The 22,627-nt window shown below is 49.6% G+C and overlaps 1 protein-coding gene across 2 annotated transcripts in view; it reads left to right on the forward strand.

Moving 5' to 3' along the window:
- Positions 1-22,627, forward strand: part of tln1 (talin 1) — a 170,198-nt gene that overhangs the window by 63,478 nt on the left and 84,093 nt on the right. For both annotated transcript variants that reach the window (XM_079256574.1, XM_079256575.1), the window contains exons 30-42: positions 5,235-5,432; positions 5,502-5,641; positions 5,720-5,813; positions 6,421-6,510; positions 6,782-6,904; positions 6,976-7,119; positions 7,206-7,367; positions 7,803-7,943; positions 8,428-8,609; positions 8,826-8,958; positions 15,329-15,430; positions 15,503-15,673; positions 17,372-17,620. In XM_079256574.1, coding sequence (XP_079112700.1) covers positions 5,235-5,432; positions 5,502-5,641; positions 5,720-5,813; positions 6,421-6,510; positions 6,782-6,904; positions 6,976-7,119; positions 7,206-7,367; positions 7,803-7,943; positions 8,428-8,609; positions 8,826-8,958; positions 15,329-15,430; positions 15,503-15,673; positions 17,372-17,620 — 1,929 coding nt within the window. The remainder of the gene's footprint in view (positions 1-5,234; positions 5,433-5,501; positions 5,642-5,719; positions 5,814-6,420; positions 6,511-6,781; positions 6,905-6,975; positions 7,120-7,205; positions 7,368-7,802; positions 7,944-8,427; positions 8,610-8,825; positions 8,959-15,328; positions 15,431-15,502; positions 15,674-17,371; positions 17,621-22,627) is intronic.

Below are 22,627 nucleotides of genomic sequence, written 5' to 3' on the forward strand. Positions count from 1 at the left end.
CCTTCCAGCTCTCACTACTCACCGTCTTCCTCTGCAGTTCCGTCCTTCCAGCTCTCACTACTCACCGTCTTCCTCTGCAGTTCCCGTCCTTCCAGCTCTCACTACTCACCGTCTTCCTCTGCAGTTCCGTCCTTCCAGCTCTCACTACTCACCGTCTACCTCTGCAGTTCCCGTCCTTCCAGCTCTCACTACTCACCGTCTTCCTCTGCAGTTCCGTCCTTCCAGCTCTCACTACTCACCGTCTACCTCTGCAGTTCCCGTCCTTCCAGCTCTCACTACTCACCGTCTTCCTCTGCAGTTCCCGTCCTTCCAGCTCTCACTACTCACCGTCTTCCTCTGCAGTTCCGTCCTTCCAGCTCTCACTACTCACCGTCTTCCTCTGCAGTTTCCGTCCTTCCAGCTCTCACTACTCACCGTCTTCCTCTGCAGTTCCGTCCTTCCAGCTCTCACTACTCACCGTCTTCCTCTGCAGTTCCGTCCTTCCAGCTCTCACTACTCACCGTCTTCCTCTGCAGTCCCGTCCTTCCAGCTCTCACTACTCACCGTCTTCCTCTGCAGTTCCCGTCCTTCCAGCTCTCACTACTCACCGTCTTCCTCTGCAGTTCCCGTCCTTCCAGCTCTCACTACTCACCGTCTTCCTCTGCAGTCCCCGTCCTTCCAGCTCTCACTACTCACCGTCTTCCTCTGCAGTCCCCGTCCTTCCAGCTCTCACTACTCACCGTCTTCCTCTGCAGTTCCCGTCCTTCCAGCTCTCACTACTCACCGTCTTCCTCTGCAGTTCCCGTCCTTCCAGCTCTCACTACTCACCGTCTTCCTCTGCAGTTCCCGTCCTTCCAGCTCTCACTACTCACCGTCTTCCTCTGCAGTTCCCGTCCTTCCAGCTCTCACTACTCACCGTCTTCCTCTGCAGTTCCGTCCTTCCAGCTCTCACTACTCACCGTCTACCTCTGCAGTTCCCGTCCTTCCAGCTCTCACTACTCACCGTCTTCCTCTGCAGTTCCGTCCTTCCAGCTCTCACTACTCACCGTCTTCCTCTGCAGTTCCGTCCTTCCAGCTCTCACTACTCACCGTCTTCCTCTGCAGTTCCCGTCCTTCCAGCTCTCACTACTCACCGTCTTCCTCTGCAGTTCCGTCCTTCCAGCTCTCACTACTCACCGTCTTCCTCTGCAGTTCCCGTCCTTCCAGCTCTCACTACTCACCGTCTTCCTCTGCAGTTCCCGTCCTTCCAGCTCTCACTACTCACCGTCTTCCTCTGCAGTTCCGTCCTTCCAGCTCTCACTACTCACCGTCTTCCTCTGCAGTTCCGTCCTTCCAGCTCTCACTACTCACCGTCTTCCTCTGCAGTTCCCGTCCTTCCAGCTCTCACTACTCACCGTCTTCCTCTGCAGTTCCCGTCCTTCCAGCTCTCACTACTCACCGTCTTCCTCTGCAGTTCCCGTCCTTCCAGCTCTCACTACTCACCGTCTTCCTCTGCAGTTCCCGTCCTTCCAGCTCTCACTACTCACCGTCTTCCTCTGCAGTTCCCGTCCTTCCAGCTCTCACTACTCACCGTCTTCCTCTGCAGTTCCGTCCTTCCAGCTCTCACTACTCACCGTCTTCCTCTGCAGTTCCTGTCCTTCCAGCTCTCACTACTCACCGTCTTCCTCTGCAGTTCCGTCCTTCCAGCTCTCACTACTCACCGTCTTCCTCTGCAGTTCCCGTCCTTCCAGCTCTCACTACTCACCGTCTTCCTCTGCAGTTCCCGTCCTTCCAGCTCTCACTACTCACCGTCTTCCTCTGCAGTTCCCGTCCTTCCAGCTCTCACTACTCACCGTCTTCCTCTGCAGTTCCCGTCCTTCCAGCTCTCACTACTCACCGTCTTCCTCTGCAGTTCCCGTCCTTCCAGCTCTCACTACTCACCGTCTTCCTCTGCAGTCCCCGTCCTTCCAGCTCTCACTACTCACCGTCTTCCTCTGCAGTTCCCGTCCTTCCAGCTCTCACTACTCACCGTCTTCCTCTGCAGTTCCCGTCCTTCCAGCTCTCACTACTCACCGTCTTCCTCTGCAGTTCCCGTCCTTCCAGCTCTCACTACTCACCGTCTTCCTCTGCAGTTCCCGTCCTTCCAGCTCTCACTACTCACCGTCTTCCTCTGCAGTTCCCGTCCTTCCAGCTCTCACTACTCACCGTCTTCCTCTGCAGTTCCCGTCCTTCCAGCTCTCACTACTCACCGTCTTCCTCTGCAGTTCCCGTCCTTCCAGCTCTCACTACTCACCGTCTTCCTCTGCAGTTCCCGTCCTTCCAGCTCTCACTACTCACCGTCTTCCTCTGCAGTTCCCGTCCTTCCAGCTGTCACTACTCACCGTCTTCCTCTGCAGTTCCCGTCCTTCCAGCTCTCACTACTCACCATCTTCCTCTGCAGTTCCCGTCCTTCCAGCTCTCACTACTCACCGTCTTCCTCTGCAGTTCCCGTCCTTCCAGCTCTCACTACTCACCGTCTTCCTCTGCAGTTCCCGTCCTTCCAGCTCTCACTACTCACCGTCTTCCTCTGCAGTTCCCGTCCTTCCAGCTCTCACTACTCACCGTCTTCCTCTGCAGTTCCCGTCCTTCCAGCTCTCACTACTCACCGTCTTCCTCTGCAGTTCCCGTCCTTCCAGCTCTCACTACTCACCGTCTTCCTCTGCAGTTCCCGTCCTTCCAGCTCTCACTACTCACCGTCTTCCTCTGCAGTTCCCGTCCTTCCAGCTCTCACTACTCACCGTCTTCCTCTGCAGTTCCCGTCCTTCCAGCTCTCACTACTCACCGTCTTCCTCTGCAGTTCCGTCCTTCCAGCTCTCACTACTCACCGTCTTCCTCTGCAGTTCCCGTCCTTCCAGCTCTCACTACTCACCGTCTTCCTCTGCAGTTCCGTCCTTCCAGCTCTCACTACTCACCGTCTTCCTCTGCAGTTCCGTCCTTCCAGCTCTCACTACTCACCGTCTTCCTCTGCAGTTCCCGTCCTTCCAGCTCTCACTACTCACCGTCTTCCTCTGCAGTCCCGTCCTTCCAGCTCTCACTACTCACCGTCTTCCTCTGCAGTCCCGTCCTTCCAGCTCTCACTACTCACCGTCTTCCTCTGCAGTTCCCGTCCTTCCAGCTCTCACTACTCACCGTCTTCCTCTGCAGTTCCCGTCCTTCCAGCTCTCACTACTCACCGTCTTCCTCTGCAGTTCCCGTCCTTCCAGCTCTCACTACTCACCGTCTTCCTCTGCAGTTCCCGTCCTTCCAGCTCTCACTACTCACCGTCTTCCTCTGCAGTCCCGTCCTTCCAGCTCTCACTACTCACCGTCTTCCTCTGCAGTTCCGTCCTTCCAGCTCTCACTACTCACCGTCTTCCTCTGCAGTCCCGTCCTTCCAGCTCTCACTACTCACCGTCTTCCTCTGCAGTTCCCGTCCTTCCAGCTCTCACTACTCACCGTCTTCCTCTGCAGTTCCCGTCCTTCCAGCTCTCACTACTCACCGTCTTCCTCTGCAGTCCCCGTCCTTCCAGCTCTCACTACTCACCGTCTTCCTCTGCAGTTCCCGTCCTTCCAGCTCTCACTACTCACCGTCTTCCTCTGCAGTTCCGTCCTTCCAGCTCTCACTACTCACCGTCTTCCTCTGCAGTTCCGTCCTTCCAGCTCTCACTACTCACCGTCTTCCTCTGCAGTTCCGTCCTTCCAGCTCTCACTACTCACCGTCTTCCTCTGCAGTTCCCGTCCTTCCAGCTCTCACTACTCACCGTCTTCCTCTGCAGTTCCGTCCTTCCAGCTCTCACTACTCACCGTCTTCCTCTGCAGTTCCCGTCCTTCCAGCTCTCACTACTCACCGTCTTCCTCTGCAGTTCCCGTCCTTCCAGCTCTCACTACTCACCGTCTTCCTCTGCAGTTCCCGTCCTTCCAGCTCTCACTACTCACCGTCTTCCTCTGCAGTTCCCGTCCTTCCAGCTCTCACTACTCACCGTCTTCCTCTGCAGTCCCGTCCTTCCAGCTCTCACTACTCACCGTCTTCCTCTGCAGTCCCGTCCTTCCAGCTCTCACTACTCACCGTCTTCCTCTGCAGTTCCGTCCTTCCAGCTCTCACTACTCACCGTCTTCCTCTGCAGTTCCGTCCTTCCAGCTCTCACTACTCACCGTCTTCCTCTGCAGTTCCCGTCCTTCCAGCTCTCACTACTCACCGTCTTCCTCTGCAGTTCCCGTCCTTCCAGCTCTCACTACTCACCGTCTTCCTCTGCAGTTCCTGTCCTTCCAGCTCTCACTACTCACCGTCTTCCTCTGCAGTTCCTGTCCTTCCAGCTCTCACTACTCACCGTCTTCCTCTGCAGTCCCGTCCTTCCAGCTCTCACTACTCACCGTCTTCCTCTGCAGTTCCGTCCTTCCAGCTCTCACTACTCACCGTCTTCCTCTGCAGTTCCTGTCCTTCCAGCTCTCACTACTCACCGTCTTCCTCTGCAGTTCCCGTCCTTCCAGCTCTCACTACTCACCGTCTTCCTCTGCAGTCCCGTCCTTCCAGCTCTCACTACTCACCGTCTTCCTCTGCAGTTCCCGTCCTTCCAGCTCTCACTACTCACCGTCTTCCTCTGCAGTTCCTGTCCTTCCAGCTCTCACTACTCACCGTCTTCCTCTGCAGTTCCGTCCTTCCAGCTCTCACTACTCACCGTCTTCCTCTGCAGTTCCCGTCCTTCCAGCTCTCACTACTCACCGTCTTCCTCTGCAGTTCCGTCCTTCCAGCTCTCACTACTCACCGTCTTCCTCTGCAGTTCCCGTCCTTCCAGCTCTCACTACTCACCGTCTTCCTCTGCAGTTCCTGTCCTTCCAGCTCTCACTACTCACCGTCTTCCTCTGCAGTTCCCGTCCTTCCAGCTCTCACTACTCACCGTCTTCCTCTGCAGTTCCTGTCCTTCCAGCTCTCACTACTCACCGTCTTCCTCTGCAGTTCCGTCCTTCCAGCTCTCACTACTCACCGTCTTCCTCTGCAGTTCCCGTCCTTCCAGCTCTCACTACTCACCGTCTTCCTCTGCAGTTCCGTCCTTCCAGCTCTCACTACTCACCGTCTTCCTCTGCAGTTCCCGTCCTTCCAGCTCTCACTACTCACCGTCTTCCTCTGCAGTTCCCGTCCTTCCAGCTCTCACTACTCACCGTCTTCCTCTGCAGTTCCCGTCCTTCCAGCTCTCACTACTCACCGTCTTCCTCTGCAGTTCCGTCCTTCCAGCTCTCACTACTCACCGTCTTCCTCTGCAGTTCCCGTCCAGTGGGCAGAGCTTCCAAGAAGTGCAGGCGCAGCTCAACGAGGTTGCAGCCGGCCTTAACCAGTCGGCCAACGAGGTGGTTCAGGCTTCCAGAGGGACGGGACAGGACCTGGCCAGGGCCACCAGCAAGTTTGGACACGACTTCAGCAACTTCCTGGAGGCCGGAGTGGACATGGCTGGAACGTCACATGTCAGTATGAGGAGACGACAGAAAGCTTGTTACTCCGCACAGTTCTGATGTTCTCTCCGTCTCCTGCAGTCTAAAGAGGACCAGACCCAGGTGGTGTCCAACCTGAAGACCATCTCCATGTCTTCAAGCAAGCTACTGCTGTTAGCTAAAGCCCTGTCCACTGATCCCAGTTCCCCTAACCTGAAGAACCAGTTAGCAGCAGCTGCTCGGTACTAGGCAATTTGCATTTTCAGTTCGATTCCATCAGCGGTTTGTTTTTGTTTAACTTTCTGGGTGTTTATTTGCAGGTCAGTTACAGACAGCATCAACCAGCTCATCACCATGTGTACGCAGCAGGCTCCAGGTCAGAAAGAGTGTGATAACGCTCTCCGGGAGCTGGAGGTAACATCGCAACCGTTCATCATCCCGTCATACAAAACTCTGTAAAATGTGCATAAAAAGCACAGAATGGCTTCATTTCCAAAGCGCTTTAAGCTCCATTTTACTCCCAGAAAAACATAAACAACATATGATTTATTTTATATGAGCTGATGGTGAATCTGATGGCAGCAACATGTCTGTAAAAAGTAGTTCCAAGTTGATGTTTACCGATGTGCAGCATGCCTTCCTGATTCTCTGAATCATTAAGGAACCTTTTTGTTAAAATTCTGTAAGATCTAATTTCTCACAGACTGGCCAAGCTCTGAGAGACTCTGCCTCCCTCTGATGCTCTTTTTATACCCAGTTATATGCCTGACAGCTTGCCAGTTAACCTCGTTAGTTGTTTCAGTAACTTTTCCAGCTTTTTGTTGTTCTTGTTCCAACTTTTTACTAATGTGTTGCTGCATCAGATTCACATTTTCCATCAAATGATAAAATGCCTCTGATGTGTTGTTTATCTCCTACTGGGAATAAAATACAACCTGATTACATTAATAAATAATTTACTTTTATAGTCGGGGCTGTAAATTAGATGGCATCATACAGAGGTCATGTGATGTCTCCGCAGTCAGTCAAAGGGATGCTGGAAAACCCGACAGAAGCCGTCAATGAGCTGTCCTTCTTTGAGACCATCGACAGCGTCATGGAGAACTCTAAGGTATACTATCCTCTTTTTTTTCCACTTTCTTCTGAATCTCATGAAAATGCTTCCTGACTGAATCAGCTGATGCTACTGTCAGTCAAAACCAGATGGTTTTTGTATATTTTTAGGTGAAAAAGTTCATAAAGTGGGTTAAAGTGAAAGATAATTGTCATGGCTGTAATGTTAACAGGAGCTTAAAATGCTCTAGTAAACATTTTAATGCGATATATGAAGGAGAACCAGAACTTTCCTTGTCCTGACCGCGGTCTCTGGCCTTGACCGACAGGTTCTGGGTGAGGCCATGGCGGGTATCTCTCACAACGCCAAGAACTCGAACCTGCCGGAGTTTGGCGATTCGGTCAGCGCTGCATCCAAGGCTCTGTGTGGTCTCACTGAAGCTGCAGCTCAGGTCAGACCTCTTTCTCAGGTAAGGTGTGTGTTTGGTGTGTGTGTTCACACGCTGACCTGCGGTGTCTGCAGGGGGCTTATCTGGTGGGAGTGTCGGATCCAAACAGCTCAGCAGGTCAGAAGGGCTTGGTGGACCCCACTCAGTTCGCCCGGGCTAACCAGTCCATTCAGATGGCCTGCCAGAACCTGGTGGACCCCGCCTGCACCCAGTCTCAGGTACCCTCATCCTTCCACTCCCAGTCGGTGGAACTGGTCTTTGTTGGTATGATTGGTTGGTGACATCTGTCTGTCCTGGTGTCCAGGTGCTTTCTGCAGCCACCATTGTGGCCAAGCACACCTCCGCTCTGTGTAACGCCTGCCGTCTAGCATCCTCCAAGACCCCCAACCCTGTCGCCAAGAGGCAGTTTGTCCAGTCAGCCAAAGAGGTGGCCAACACCACCGCCAACCTGGTCAAATCCATCAAGGTTTGTTCTGCAACAGTCTGGATAGTTTTATTTAGTCACTTTTCTGCTCAGATTTGACATTTTATCAGATTTATGGTGCGTTCCAGAGATCAAAGTTTTACCAGGTGCCGTCATTCCTGCCACGCCTCCGAAATATCCAAACATCTCAGAGAAGTTTCCACTAGAAAGTTAAACATAAAACATATGAGAAAGAAATTAAGTAAAGACAACAGTTGGCCCTGGACCCAGTTGTCTCTAAACATCTGGGTCCTCAATAACGTACAAGTTCTCAGTTCATAAAGACAAGGTCACTTCGTCCCAACTGGCCAAAAATTCCTTCAGAAAACGTTGCCTGGAAGTCACGACTAATCGAAATGGTTACACTTAGCAGAAGTATCATTGCAGCTTTGACTGGCCGTTGTTCTGGTTCTGACTGGTTCTGGTTGTTCTTCACAGGCTTTAGATGGAGCCTTCAACGAGGAGAACAGGAAGAAGTGTAGAGCAGCCACCGGTCCTCTGATCGAAGCCGTGGACAACCTGACTGCCTTTGCCTCCAACCCGGAGTTTGCCAGCATTCCAGCTCAGATAAGTCTGGAGGTGTGTCCTCACGATTCTTCCTATTTATTTATTTATTTTGATTATTTTTATTGAGTTTGGGCTGCTTGCTTTATTCTTTTTATTTTATTTATTCTATTCTTTTTAATCTCATTTTTTATCTTTTGTTTTTATTATATATTTTGTTTCAATCCATTATCTGCCACTTATATGGGGTCGGGTCGCAGGGGCAGCAGCCTAAGCAGGGAAGCCCAGACTTCCCTCTCCCCAGCCACATTTGCCAACTCTGCGGGGGGATCCTGAGGCGTTCCCAGGCCAGCAGAGAGATATAATCCCTCCAGCGTGTCCTGGGTCTTCCCCGGGGTCTCCTCCCAGAGGGACGTGCCTGGAACACCTCACCAGGGAGGTCCAGGAGGCATCCTGACCAGATGCCCGAGCCACCTCAACTGGTTCCTCGATGCGGAGGAGCAGCGGCTCCACAGGAGATGAGACATTTTCATCATCATTTGATCCTTTCCTTCCTCAGGGTCATGCAGCCATGGAGCCCATACTGGCAGCAGCAAAGATGATGCTGGAAAGCTCCACAGGCCTGATTCAGACCGCCAGATCTCTGGCCGTCAATCCCAAAGACCCGCCCAAGTGGTCAGTGCTGGCTGGACACTCCAGGACCGTGTCTGACTCCATCAAGAAACTCATCACAAACATGAGGCAGGTTCTGTTCCGCCTCTATGATGGGACAACTCCCATCATCACCCACTGAAACACCGGTTTAGTGGGTGATGATGGGAGTTTGAGTTTAAAGAGTAACAAATGTTTAATATTTCATAATAAAAACTTCATGTTGCTGAAGCTCACGTCAGTTGGGGTGAGAAGATCTCAGAGTGCCTGGTTACCTGTGGGTTATCAGTTTACTCTCTGTTTCAGAGATAAAGCTCCAGGTCAGGGAGAATGTGACCATGCTATTGAGGTGTTGAACAACTGCATCCGTGAAGTTGATCAGGCGTCACTAGCTGCCATAAGTCAGCACCTAACACCCAGAGAAGACATCTCCATGGAGGTAAACACACCTGATTGAGCAACTCAACGCTTTCTTTGGAAACTTTTCAGATGAGAAAGCTAAAGCTAAAGCTACATTTTCACCATCTTGGACCTGAAAGAAATGTTGAGGTCAACCCCAGAATGAATACAACACGTCCAGGTCTTAAAGTATTTTCACACTGTGCTGGTGTTGAATCAGATCCACGTCCCCATGTCAACCTCCGTTAAGCTCTGCACACGCTCCATCCCTGTCCAAGTTAGCCCAGAAGTTAGACGTACCAGTGCAACAAGTTAGCCCAGAAGTTAGACGTACCAGTGCAACAAGTTAGCCCAGAAGTTAGACGTACCAGTGCAACAAGTTAGCCCAGAAGTTAGACGTACCAGTGCAACAACTTAGCCCAGAAGTTAAACGTACCAGTGCAACCAGTTAGCCCAGAAGTTAGACACACCAATGCAACCAGTTAGCCCAGTAGTTAGACACACCAATACAACCAGTTAGCCCAGAAGTTAGACGCACCAATGCAACCAGTTAGCCCAGAAGTTAGACACACCAATGCAACCAGTTAGCCCAGAAGTTAGACACACCAATGCAACCAGTTAGCCCAGTAGTTAGACACACCAATGCAACCAGTTAGCCCAGAAGTTAGACGTACCAGTGCAACCAGGTAGCCCAGAAGTTAGACACACCAATGCAACAAGTTAGCCCAGAAGTTAGACGTACCAGTGCAACCAGTTAGCCCAGAAGTTAGACGCACCAGTGCAACCAGTTAGCCCAGAAGTTAGACGCACCAGTGCAACCAGTTAGCCCAGAAGTTAGACACACCAATGCAACCAGTTAGCCCAGAAGTTAGACGCACCAGTGCAACCAGTTAGCCCAGAAGTTAGACGCACCAGTGCAACCAGTTAGCCCAGAAGTTAGGCGCACCAATGCAACCAGTTAGCCCAGAAGTTAAACGTACCAGTGCAACCAGTTAGCCCAGAAGTTAAACGTACCAGTGCAACAAGTTAGCCCAGAAGTTAAACGTACCAGTGCAACAAGTTAGCCCAGAAGTTAGACACACCAATGCAACCAGTTAGCCCAGAAGTTAGACGCACCAGTGCAACCAGTTAGCCCAGAAGTTAGACACACCAATGCAACCAGTTAGCCCAGAAGTTAGACGCACCAGTGCAACCAGTTAGCCCAGAAGTTAGACACACCAATGCAACCAGTTAGCCCAGAAGTTAAACGTACCAGTGCAACAAGTTAGCCCAGAAATTAAACGTACCAGTGCAACAAGTTAGCCCAGAAGTTAGACGCACCAATGCAACCAGTTAGCCCAGAAGTTAGACGCACCAGTGCAACCAGGTAGCCCAGGAGTTAAACGTACCAGTGCAACAAGTTAGCCCAGAAGTTAGACGTACCAGTGCAACAAGTTAGCCCAGAAGTTAGACACACCAATACAACCAGTTAGCCCAGAAGTTAGACACACCAATGCAACCAGTTAGCCCAGAAGTTAGACGCACCAGTGCAACCAGTTAGCCCAGAAGTTAGACGCACCAGTGCAACCAGTTAGCCCAGAAGTTAGGCGCACCAATGCAACCAGTTAGCCCAGAAGTTAAACGTACCAGTGCAACCAGTTAGCCCAGAAGTTAAACGTACCAGTGCAACAAGTTAGCCCAGAAGTTAAACGTACCAGTGCAACAAGTTAGCCCAGAAGTTAGACACACCAATGCAACCAGTTAGCCCAGAAGTTAGACGCACCAGTGCAACCAGTTAGCCCAGAAGTTAGACACACCAATGCAACCAGTTAGCCCAGAAGTTAAACGTACCAGTGCAACAAGTTAGCCCAGAAGTTAAACGTACCAGTGCAACCAGTTAGCCCAGAAGTTAAACGTACCAGTGCAACAAGTTAGCCCAGAAGTTAGACGCACCAGTGCAACCAGTTAGCCCAGAAGTTAGACACACCAATGCAACCAGTTAGCCCAGAAGTTAAACGTACCAGTGCAACAAGTTAGCCCAGAAGTTAAACGTACCAGTGCAACCAGTTAGCCCAGAAGTTAAACGTACCATTGCAACAAGTTAGCCCAGAAGTTAAACGTACCAGTGCAACAAGTTAGCCCAGAAGTTAGACACACCAATGCAACAAGTTAGCCCAGAAGTTAGACGCACCAATGCAACCAGTTAGCCCAGAAGTTAGACACACCAATGCAACCAGTTAGCCCAGAAGTTAAACGTACCAGTGCAACAAGTTAGCCCAGAAGTTAAACGTACCAGTGCAACAAGTTAGCCCAGAAGTTAAACGTACCAGTGCAACAAGTTAGCCCAGAAGTTAGACGCACCAATGCAACCAGTTAGCCCAGAAGTTAGACGCACCAGTGCAACCAGTTAGCCCAGAAGTTAAACGTACCAGTGCAACAAGTTAGCCCAGAAGTTAGACGTACCAGTGCAACCAGTTAGCCCAGAAGTTAGACACACCAATGCAACCAGTTAGCCCAGAAGTTAGACACACCAATGCAACCAGTTAGCCCAGTAGTTAGACACACCAATGCAACCAGTTAGCCCAGAAGTTAGACACACCAATGCAACCAGTTAGCCCAGTAGTTAGACACACCAATGCAACCAGTTAGCCCAGAAGTTAGACACACCAATGCAACCAGTTAGCCCAGAAGTTAGACACACCAATGCAACCAGTTAGCCCAGAAGTTAGACGCACCAGTGCAACCAGTTAGCCCAGAAGTTAGACACACCAATGCAACCAGTTAGCCCAGAAGTTAAACGTACCAGTGCAACAAGTTAGCCCAGAAGTTAAACGTACCAGTGCAACAAGTTAGCCCAGAAGTTAGACGTACTAGTGTAACCAGTTAGCCCAGAAGTTAGACACACCAATGCAACCAGTTAGCCCAGAAGTTAGACACACCAATGCAACCAGTTAGCCCAGAAGTTAGGTGCACCAATGCAACCAGTTAGCCCAGAAGTTAGGCGCACCAATGCAACCAGTTAGCCCAGAAGTTAGACACACCAATACAACCAGTTAGCCCAGAAGTTAGACACACCAATGCAACCAGTTAGCCAAGAAGTTAGACGCACCAGTGCAACCAGTTAGCCCAGAAGTTAGACACACCAATGCAACCAGTTAGCCCAGAAGTTAAATGTACCAGTGCAACAAGTTAGCCCAGAAGTTAAACGTACCAGTGCAACAAGTTAGCCCAGAAGTTAAACGTACCAGTGCAACAAGTTAGCCCAGAAGTTAGACGCACCAATGCAACCAGTTAGCCCAGAAGTTAGACACACCAGTGCAACCAGTTAGCCCAGAAGTTAGACGTACCAGTGCAACAAGTTAGCCCAGAAGTTAGACGTACCAGTGCAACCAGTTAGCCCAGAAGTTAGACACACCAATGCAACCAGTTAGCCCAGAAGTTAGACACACCAATGCAACCAGTTAGCCCAGTAGTTAGACACACCAATGCAACCAGTTAGCCCAGAAGTTAGGCGCACCAATGCAACCAGTTAGCCCAGAAGTTAGACACACCAATGCAACCAGTTAGCCCAGAAGTTAGACGCACCAGTGCAACCAGTTAGCCCAGAAGTTAGGCGCACCAATGCAACCAGTTAGCCCAGAAGTTAAACGTACCAGTGCAACCAGTTAGCCCAGAAGTTAAACGTACCAGTGCAACAAGTTAGCCCAGAAGTTAAACGTACCAGTGCAACAAGTTAGCCCAGAAGTTAGACACACCAATGCAACCAGTTCGCCCAGAAGTTAGACGCACCAGTGCAACCAGTTAGCCCAGAAGTTAGACACACCAATGCAACCAGTTAGCCCAGAAGTTAAATGTACCAGTGCAACAAGTTAGCCCAGAAGTTAAACGTACCAGTGCAACAAGTTAGCCCAGAAGTTAAACGTACCAGTGCAACAAGTTAGCCCAGAAGTTAGACGCACCAATGCAACCAGTTAGCCCAGAAGTTAGACACACCAGTGCAACCAGTTAGCCCAGAAGTTAGACGTACCAGTGCAACAAGTTAGCCCAGAAGTTAGACGTACCAGTGCAACCAGTTAGCCCAGAAGTTAGACACACCAATGCAACCAGTTAGCCCAGAAGTTAGACACACCAATGCAACCAGTTAGCCCAGTAGTTAGACACACCAATGCAACCAGTTAGCCCAGAAGTTAGGCGCACCAATGCAACCAGTTAGCCCAGAAGTTAGACACACCAATGCAACCAGTTAGCCCAGAAGTTAAATGTACCAGTGCAACAAGTTAGCCCAGAAGTTAAACGTACCAGTGCAACAAGTTAGCCCAGAAGTTAAACGTACCAGTGCAACAAGTTAGCCCAGAAGTTAGACGCACCAATGCAACCAGTTAGCCCAGAAGTTAGACACACCAGTGCAACCAGTTAGCCCAGAAGTTAGACGTACCAGTGCAACAAGTTAGCCCAGAAGTTAGACGTACCAGTGCAACCAGTTAGCCCAGAAGTTAGACACACCAATGCAACCAGTTAGCCCAGAAGTTAGACACACCAATGCAACCAGTTAGCCCAGTAGTTAGACACACCAATGCAACCAGTTAGCCCAGAAGTTAGGCGCACCAATGCAACCAGTTAGCCCAGAAGTTAAACGTACCAGTGCAACCAGTTAGCCCAGAAGTTAAACGTACCAGTGCAACAAGTTAGCCCAGAAGTTAAAAGTACCAGTGCAACAAGTTAGCCCAGAAGTTAGACACACCAATGCAACCAGTTAGCCCAGAAGTTAGACGCACCAGTGCAACCAGTTAGCCCAGAAGTTAGACACACCAATGCAACCAGTTAGCCCAGAAGTTACACGTACCAGTGCAACAAGTTAGCCCAGAAGTTAAACGTACCAGTGCAACAAGTTAGCCCAGAAGTTAGACGTACTAGTGTAACCAGTTAGCCCAGAAGTTAGACACACCAATGCAACCAGTTAGCCCAGAAGTTAGACACACCAATGCAACCAGTTAGCCCAGAAGTTAGGTGCACCAATGCAACCAGTTAGCCCAGAAGTTAGGCGCACCAATGCAACCAGTTAGCCCAGAAGTTAGACACACCAATACAACCAGTTAGCCCAGAAGTTAGACGCACCAGTGCAACAAGTTAGCCCAGAAGTTAGACACACCAATGCAACCAGTTAGCCCAGAAGTTAGACGCACCAGTGCAACCAGTTAGCCCAGAAGTTAGACACACCAATGCAACCAGTTAGCCCAGAAGTTAAACGTACCAGTGCAACAAGTTAGCCCAGAAGTTAAACGTACCAGTGCAACAAGTTAGCCCAGAAGTTAGACGTACTAGTGTAACCAGTTAGCCCAGAAGTTAGACACACCAATGCAACCAGTTAGCCCAGAAGTTAGACACACCAATGCAACCAGTTAGCCCAGAAGTTAGGTGCACCAATGCAACCAGTTAGCCCAGAAGTTAGGCGTACCAATGCAACCAGTTAGCCCAGAAGTTAGACACACCAATACAACCAGTTAGCCCAGAAGTTAGACGCACCAATGCAACCAGTTAGCCCAGAAGTTAGACACACCAATACAACCAGTTAGCCCAGAAGTTAGACACACCAATGCAACCAGTTAGCCCAGAAGTTAGACACACCAATACAACCAGTTAGCCCAGAAGTTAGACGCATCAGTGCAACCAGTTAGCCCAGAAGTTAGACGCACCAGTGCAACCAGTTAGCCCAGAAGTTAGACACACCAATGCAACCAGTTAGCCCAGAAGTTAGACGCACCAGTGCAACCAGTTAGCCCAGAAGTTAGACGCACCAGTGCAACCAGTTAGCCCAGAAGTTAGACACACCAATACAACCAGTTAGCCCAGAAGTTAGGCGCACCAATGCAACCAGTTAGCCCAGAAGTTAGACACACCAATGCAACCAGTTAGCCCAGAAGTTAGACGCACCAGTGCAACCCGTTACGCCAGTTAGGATCTGTTCACAGCTGGGACTGACGTTAGATGCACCAGTGCAACCAGTTAGGGTTAGCTGGGAGTGATGGGAGGTGGGGTTGGAAACATGGAAGGAAACCAAAGTTCGGTGTGGGATTAGCTTGTAGCCGTTAGCTTTAGCCTTTAGCTTGTAGCAATTAGCTTTAGCCTATAGCTTGCAGCTGTTAGCTTTAGCCTTTAGCTTGTAGCCGCTAGCTTTAGCCTTTAGCTTTCAGCAGTTAGCTTTAGCCTTTAGCTTGTAGCCGTTAGCTTTAGTCTTTAGCTTTCAGCAGTTAGCTTTAGCCTTTAGCTTGTAGCCGTTAGCTTCTACCTTGTAAGTTGTGAAAGTTCTGACTGAAACTCTAAAATTTCCTCTGAAACCTCTGATGGAAACTAGAAACCAGTTTGGACTGGTCCTGGATTGTGGTCTTTCACCTGATGCTGAACCAGCTGAAATCTCCGGGTGTTTGTTACAGACTCTTCACGAGCAGATGGCCGCCTCCGTTCACGAGATCAGCAACTTGATTGATCCAGTAGCCGTGGCTGCTCGATCTGAGGCTTCCCAGCTCGGACACAAGGTAAATCCTGGTTCCTAGGTGTGGTCCAGTTACAGGATGATAGCTGACCCCCCCTCTCTCTCCTCTGGGTAGGTGTCTCAGATGGCCAGCTATTTTGAGCCCCTAATCATTGCAGCAATTGGCACAGCATCCAAAATCCTGAGCAGCCAGCAGCAGATGGCCGTCTTGGACCATACCAAGACGCTGGCGGAGTCGGCCCTGCAGATGCTCTACACGGCGAAGGAGGCTGGAGGAAACCCCAAGGTACTGAAGCTGCTGCTGGGACGGCCAGAATGCACCTTTACCATCCTCCTAACAGACTTTACCTTCTGCTTTTTTTTCATCAACTTTTTTTTTAACTCAGTGTGAAGTTTAGATGATTACATATTTATCTCCATTTATTGACAAGATCCCTTTGCAGGCTGGACTTCACCCATGAAGTCGACTTCATCGGTGAACAGTTTGTTTCTGCTTCAAACTCAGGCGTTATGTAACCATTGATACTCCTAAAGGATCATAAATGTTCAGTCACATGGTGGATTTTTTATTTTTTAACACAGATTTTTACTTTCTAAGACTCAGAATCTGACTTTATTGTCATATTTTACAATGACATTAAAACTACTTGGCAGAAATGTAATAAATGATTCATTTAATAGATTAAATGTAATAAAATTAAAGCCTCAGTGTGTGAGAATTACTCCCATCTGGCAGGACACTGATGCAATGCAAACAAGCGAGTCATAGTCTCCGGCGCCTCGCTGTTTAAGCTCACTACCACTACTGAAGTCACGCATATAAAAATGTCAACATGTTGAATTAGTTGGCGTGTCCCGTCAGGTGATGAGGGACAGAATGATACATAATTCTGTTTCAACATTGATGCCAGTAAGCTGCATTCATGCCCTCATGTATTTGGTACCAAGCTGCTAATCTCATTGTGTGAAAAGATGTAACCAGAAGAAGGACATCAAGCCCTCCATGACAAATCAGCTGAAATAAATGATGAAACAGGCGTGAAAACACGCGTGAAAGCAGCGCACGGTGTCCTGCTGGTACGACTTCTGTGAAGAGTAACATCTCTGCCGTTTTCCACAGCAGTAACAGTAAATGATTCGACTCAAACGGGAGGAGCTGCTGGACTACCTGCCCTGTTTCTAACATAACGCCAAAATAACCTTCACTGTTAGACTGAATGAATTTACCTGTCCAGCAGGAAGCTGCAGCCTCCATCATGAACTGTCTCCATCTGTAAACGCTACACAGGCTGCAGTTGGGCTCATGGCTACCCATGTATTTATAATTAACTAATTCTAAGGTACGTTTTCATCTGGATGGGATTGTGATCAGAGTTTGGTAAAATGTGTATTTATGAAAGCAAACTGCTGTGATGGACTGGCCAGGGTGTACCTGCCTCCAGCTTCCTCCCAATCCTTAGTTTCACTAAGCGGTTGAGGAAATGAATGGATGAGTTACACAATCTACATTTAGGAATATGAAACTTTGACTGAAAAGAGAAACAGCTTTTTAATAAAACAAAGTGCAATAGTGACATACATGTGGTTTATAATAAACAGTATAATAAGATAGAAACAGAGGATGTAAACAGTGAATAAAATGTAATGAAAGTTTAATTTAAAAAGCATACAGATGTTCCAGATAAGTCTCTACAGATGGTTGATGAATGAGTCTGGATTCCTCCAACAAGAATAATCATGGTAGAAGTTTTTTACTAGTTTTTATTCGCTTCATCAGCAGGTTTTATCTTATTGTCCCTCTGGTGGAAAACTTCCATAAAAGTCCCAGTTTTCTCCACAGTCTCAGTGGGTTTCAGTGGGGGAAATCTTCGAGATATTTGGACCAGTTCAGCAAACAGAGGCAGTAAATCCTGACGAAGCTACATCTTCTGTCTGAGTCAGCCTTCTGAGAGGTAAAGCAGGTGTTTGTGTTTAATGTCTCCAGGCGGCGCACATGCAGGATGCTCTGGAAGAGTCGGTGCAGATGATGAAGGAAGCGGTGGACGACCTGGGCGCCACACTGGCAGAGGCGGCCGGTGCAGCAGGTGCTGTGGGAGGCATGGTGGACTCCATCAACGACGCCATCAACAAGATGGAAGATGCACCCACTCTGGAACCTGAAGGAACCTTCGTGGACTACCAGACCACCATGGTGAAGACGGCCAAGGCCATCGCTGTCACTGTGCAGGAGATGGTGAGCTGGGGCATTTATTGATCTTCTGATTTTTCTTTGAAAGTTTTGTCTGGTAGAAAATAAAGTTATGAAATCACAAACTGCGAATGTGCAAAATCCAGTATATAGTAATTATTTTACATAAAATCGTCACTAAATAAACAACCATCCAAGCTGGGCTGCAGAAAGGAGACGAAAACCTCCACCAGAACCAGGAGACCTCCAAAAAAACAGGAAAACCTCCACCAGAACCAGGAGACCTCCAAAAAAACAGGAAAACCTCCACCAGAACCAGCTAAACCTCCACCAGAACCAGCAAAACCTCCACCAGAACCAGCTAAACCTCCACCAGAACCAGGAAACCTCCACAAAAACAGGAAAACCTCCACCAGAACCAGGAAACCTCCACCAGAACCAGCAAAACCTCCACCAGAACCAGCTAAACCTCCACCAGAACCAGCAAAACCTCCACCAGAACCAGGAAACCTCCACAAAAACAGGAAAACCTCCACCAGAACCAGGAAACCTCCACCAGAACCAGCTAAACCTCCACCAGAACCAGGAGACCTCCACCAGAACCAGGAAACCTCCACAAAAACAGGAAAACTCCACCAGAACCAGCAAAACCTCCACCAGAACCAGGAGACCTCCACAAAAACAGGAAAACCTCCACCAGAACCAGGAGACCTCCACAAAAACAGGAAAACCTCCACCATAACCAGGAAACCTCCACAAAAACAGGAAAACCTCCACCAGAACCAGCTAAACCTCCACCAGAACCAGCAAAACCTCCACCAGAACCAGCTAAACCTCCACCAGAACCAGCAAAACCTCCACCAGAACCAGGAAACCTCCACAAAAACAGGAAAACCTCCACCAGAACCAGGAAACCTCCACAAAAACAGGAAAACCTTCACCAGAACCAGCAAAACCTCCACCAGAACCAGCAAAACCTCCACCAGAACCAGGAAACCTCCACAAAAACAGGAAAACCTCCACCAGAACCAGGAGACCTCCACAAAAACAGGAAAACCTCCACCAGAACCAGCAAAACCTCCACCAGAACCAGGAGACCTCCACAAAAACAGGAAAACCTCCACCAGAACCAGGAAACCTCCACAAAAACAGGAAAACCTCCACCAGAACCAGGAGACCTCCACAAAAACAGGAAAACCTCCACCAGAACCAGCAAAACCTCCACCAGAACCAGGAGACCTCCACAAAAACAGGAAAACCTCCACCAGAACCAGCTAAACCTCCACCAGAACCAGGAAACCTCCACAAAAACAGGAAAACCTCCACCAGAACCAGGAAACCTCCACAAAAACAGGAAAACCTCCACCAGAACCAGGAGACCTCCACCAGAACCAGGAAACCTCCACAAAAACAGGAAAACTCCACCAGAACCAGCAAAACCTCCACCAGAACCAGGAGACCTCCACAAAAACAGGAAAACCTCCACCAGAACCAGGAGACCTCCACAAAAACAGGAAAACCTCCACCATAACCAGGAAACCTCCACAAAAACAGGAAAACCTCCACCAGAACCAGCTAAACCTCCACCAGAACCAGCAAAACCTCCACCAGAACCAGCAAAACCTCCACCAGAACCAGGAAACCTCCACAAAAACAGGAAAACCTCCACCAGAACCAGCAAAACCTCCACCAGAACCAGCAAAACCTCCACCAGAACCAGGAAACCTCCACAAAAACAGGAAAACCTCCACCAGAACCAGGAAACCTCCACAAAAACAGGAAAACCTCCACCAGAACCAGGAGACCTCCACAAAAACAGGAAAACCTCCACCAGAACCAGCTAAACCTCCACCAGAACCAGGAAACCTCCACCAGAACCAGGAGACCTCCACAAAAACAGGAAAACCTCCACCAGAACCAGGAAACCTCCACAAAAACAGGAAAACCTCCACCAGAACCAGCAAAACCTCCACCAGAACCAGCTAAACCTCCACCAGAACCAGGAAACCTCCACCAGAACCAGGAGACCTCCACAAAAACAGGAAAACCTCCACCAGAACCAGCAAAACCTCCACCAGAACCAGGAGACCTCCACAAAAACAGGAAAACCTCCACCAGAACCAGGAAACCTCCACAAAAACAGGAAAACCTCCACCATAACCAGCAAAACCTCCACCAGAACCAGCTAAACCTCCACCAGAACCAGGAAACCTCCACAAAAACAGGAAAACCTCCACCAGAACCAGCAAAACCTCCACCAGAACCAGGAGACCTCCACAAAAACAGGAAAACCTCCACCAGAACCAGCTAAACCTCCACCAGAACCAGGAAACCTCCACAAAAACAGGAAAACCTCCACCAGAACCAGGAAACCTCCACAAAAACAGGAAAACCTCCACCAGAACCAGGAGACCTCCACCAGAACCAGGAAACCTCCACAAAAACAGGAAAACTCCACCAGAACCAGCAAAACCTCCACCAGAACCAGGAGACCTCCACAAAAACAGGAAAACCTCCACCAGAACCAGGAGACCTCCACAAAAACAGGAAAACCTCCACCATAACCAGGAAACCTCCACAAAAACAGGAAAACCTCCACCAGAACCAGCTAAACCTCCACCAGAACCAGCAAAACCTCCACCAGAACCAGCAAAACCTCCACCAGAACCAGGAAACCTCCACAAAAACAGGAAAACCTCCACCAGAACCAGCAAAACCTCCACCAGAACCAGCAAAACCTCCACCAGAACCAGGAAACCTCCACAAAAACAGGAAAACCTCCACCAGAACCAGGAGACCTCCACAAAAACAGGAAAACCTCCACCAGAACCAGCTAAACCTCCACCAGAACCAGGAAACCTCCACCAGAACCAGGAGACCTCCACAAAAACAGGAAAACCTCCACCAGAACCAGGAAACCTCCACAAAAACAGGAAAACCTCCACCAGAACCAGCAAAACCTCCACCAGAACCAGCTAAACCTCCACCAGAACCAGGAAACCTCCACCAGAACCAGGAGACCTCCACAAAAACAGGAAAACCTCCACCAGAACCAGCAAAACCTCCACCAGAACCAGGAGACCTCCACAAAAACAGGAAAACCTCCACCAGAACCAGGAAACCTCCACAAAAACAGGAAAACCTCCACCATAACCAGCAAAACCTCCACCAGAACCAGCTAAACCTCCACCAGAACCAGGAAACCTCCACAAAAACAGGAAAACCTCCACCAGAACCACCTAAACCTCCACCAGAACCAGGAAACCTCCACAAAAACAGGAAAACCTCCACCAGCACCAGGAGACCTCCACAAAAACAGGAAAACCTCCACCAGAACCAGGAAACCTCCACCAGAACCAGCTAAACCTCCACCAGAACCAGCAAAACCTCCACCAGAACCAGCTAAACCTCCACCAGAACCAGCAAAACCTCCACCAAAACCAGGAAACCTCCACAAAAACAGGAAAACCTCCACCAGAACCAGGAGAGCTCCACAAAAACAGGAAAACCTCCACCAGAACCAGGAGACCTCCACAAAAACAGGAAAACCTCCACCAGAACCAGGAGACCTCCACAAAAACAGGAAAACCTCCACCAGAACCAGCAAAACCTCCACCAGAACCAGGAGACCTCCACAAAAACAGGAAAACCTCCACCAGAACCAGGAAACCTCCACAAAAACAGGAAAACCTCCACCATAACCAGGAAACCTCCACAAAAACAGGAAAACCTCCACCAGAACCAGCAAAACCTCCACCAGAACCAGCAAAACCTCCACCAGAACCAGCTAAACCTCCACCAGAACCAGCAAAACCTCCACCAGAACCAGCTAAACCTCCACCAGAACCAGGAAACCTCCACAAAAACAGGAAAACCTCCACCAGAACCACCTAAACCTCCACCAGAACCAGGAAACCTCCACAAAAACAGGAAAACCTCCACCAGCACCAGGAGACCTCCACAAAAACAGGAAAACCTCCACCAGAACCAGGAAACCTCCACCAGAACCAGCTAAACCTCCACCAGAACCAGCAAAACCTCCACCAGAACCAGCTAAACCTCCACCAGAACCAGCAAAACCTCCACCAAAACCAGGAAACCTCCACAAAAACAGGAAAACCTCCACCAGAACCAGGAGAGCTCCACAAAAACAGGAAAACCTCCACCAGAACCAGGAGACCTCCACAAAAACAGGAAAACCTCCACCAGAACCAGGAGACCTCCACAAAAACAGGAAAACCTCCACCAGAACCAGCAAAACCTCCACCAGAACCAGGAGACCTCCACAAAAACAGGAAAACCTCCACCAGAACCAGGAAACCTCCACAAAAACAGGAAAACCTCCACCAGAACCAGCAAAACCTCCACCAGAACCAGCTAAACCTCCACCAGAACCAGGAAACCTCCACAAAAACAGGAAAACCTCCACCAGAACCACCTAAACCTCCACCAGAACCAGGAAACCTCCACAAAAACAGGAAAACCTCCACCAGCACCAGGAGACCTCCACAAAAACAGGAAAACCTCCACCAGAACCAGGAAACCTCCACCAGAACCAGCTAAACCTCCACCAGAACCAGCAAAACCTCCACCAGAACCAGCTAAACCTCCACCAGAACCAGCAAAACCTCCACCAAAACCAGGAAACCTCCACAAAAACAGGAAAACCTCCACCAGAACCAGGAGAGCTCCACAAAAACAGGAAAACCTCCACCAGAACCAGGAGACCTCCACAAAAACAGGAAAACCTCCACCAGAACCAGGAGACCTCCACAAAAACAGGAAAACCTCCACCAGAACCAGCAAAACCTCCACCAGAACCAGGAGACCTCCACAAAAACAGGAAAACCTCCACCAGAACCAGGAAACCTCCACAAAAACAGGAAAACCTCCACCATAACCAGGAAACCTCCACAAAAACAGGAAAACCTCCACCAGAACCAGCAAAACCTCCACCAGAACCAGCAAAACCTCCACCAGAACCAGCTAAACCTCCACCAGAACCAGCAAAACCTCCACCAAAACCAGGAAACCTCCACAAAAACAGGAAAA

Source organism: Telmatherina bonti (genome assembly GCF_933228915.1).
Source record: "Telmatherina bonti genome assembly, chromosome: 17".
NCBI classification, from domain to species: domain Eukaryota; kingdom Metazoa; phylum Chordata; class Actinopteri; order Atheriniformes; family Telmatherinidae; genus Telmatherina; species Telmatherina bonti.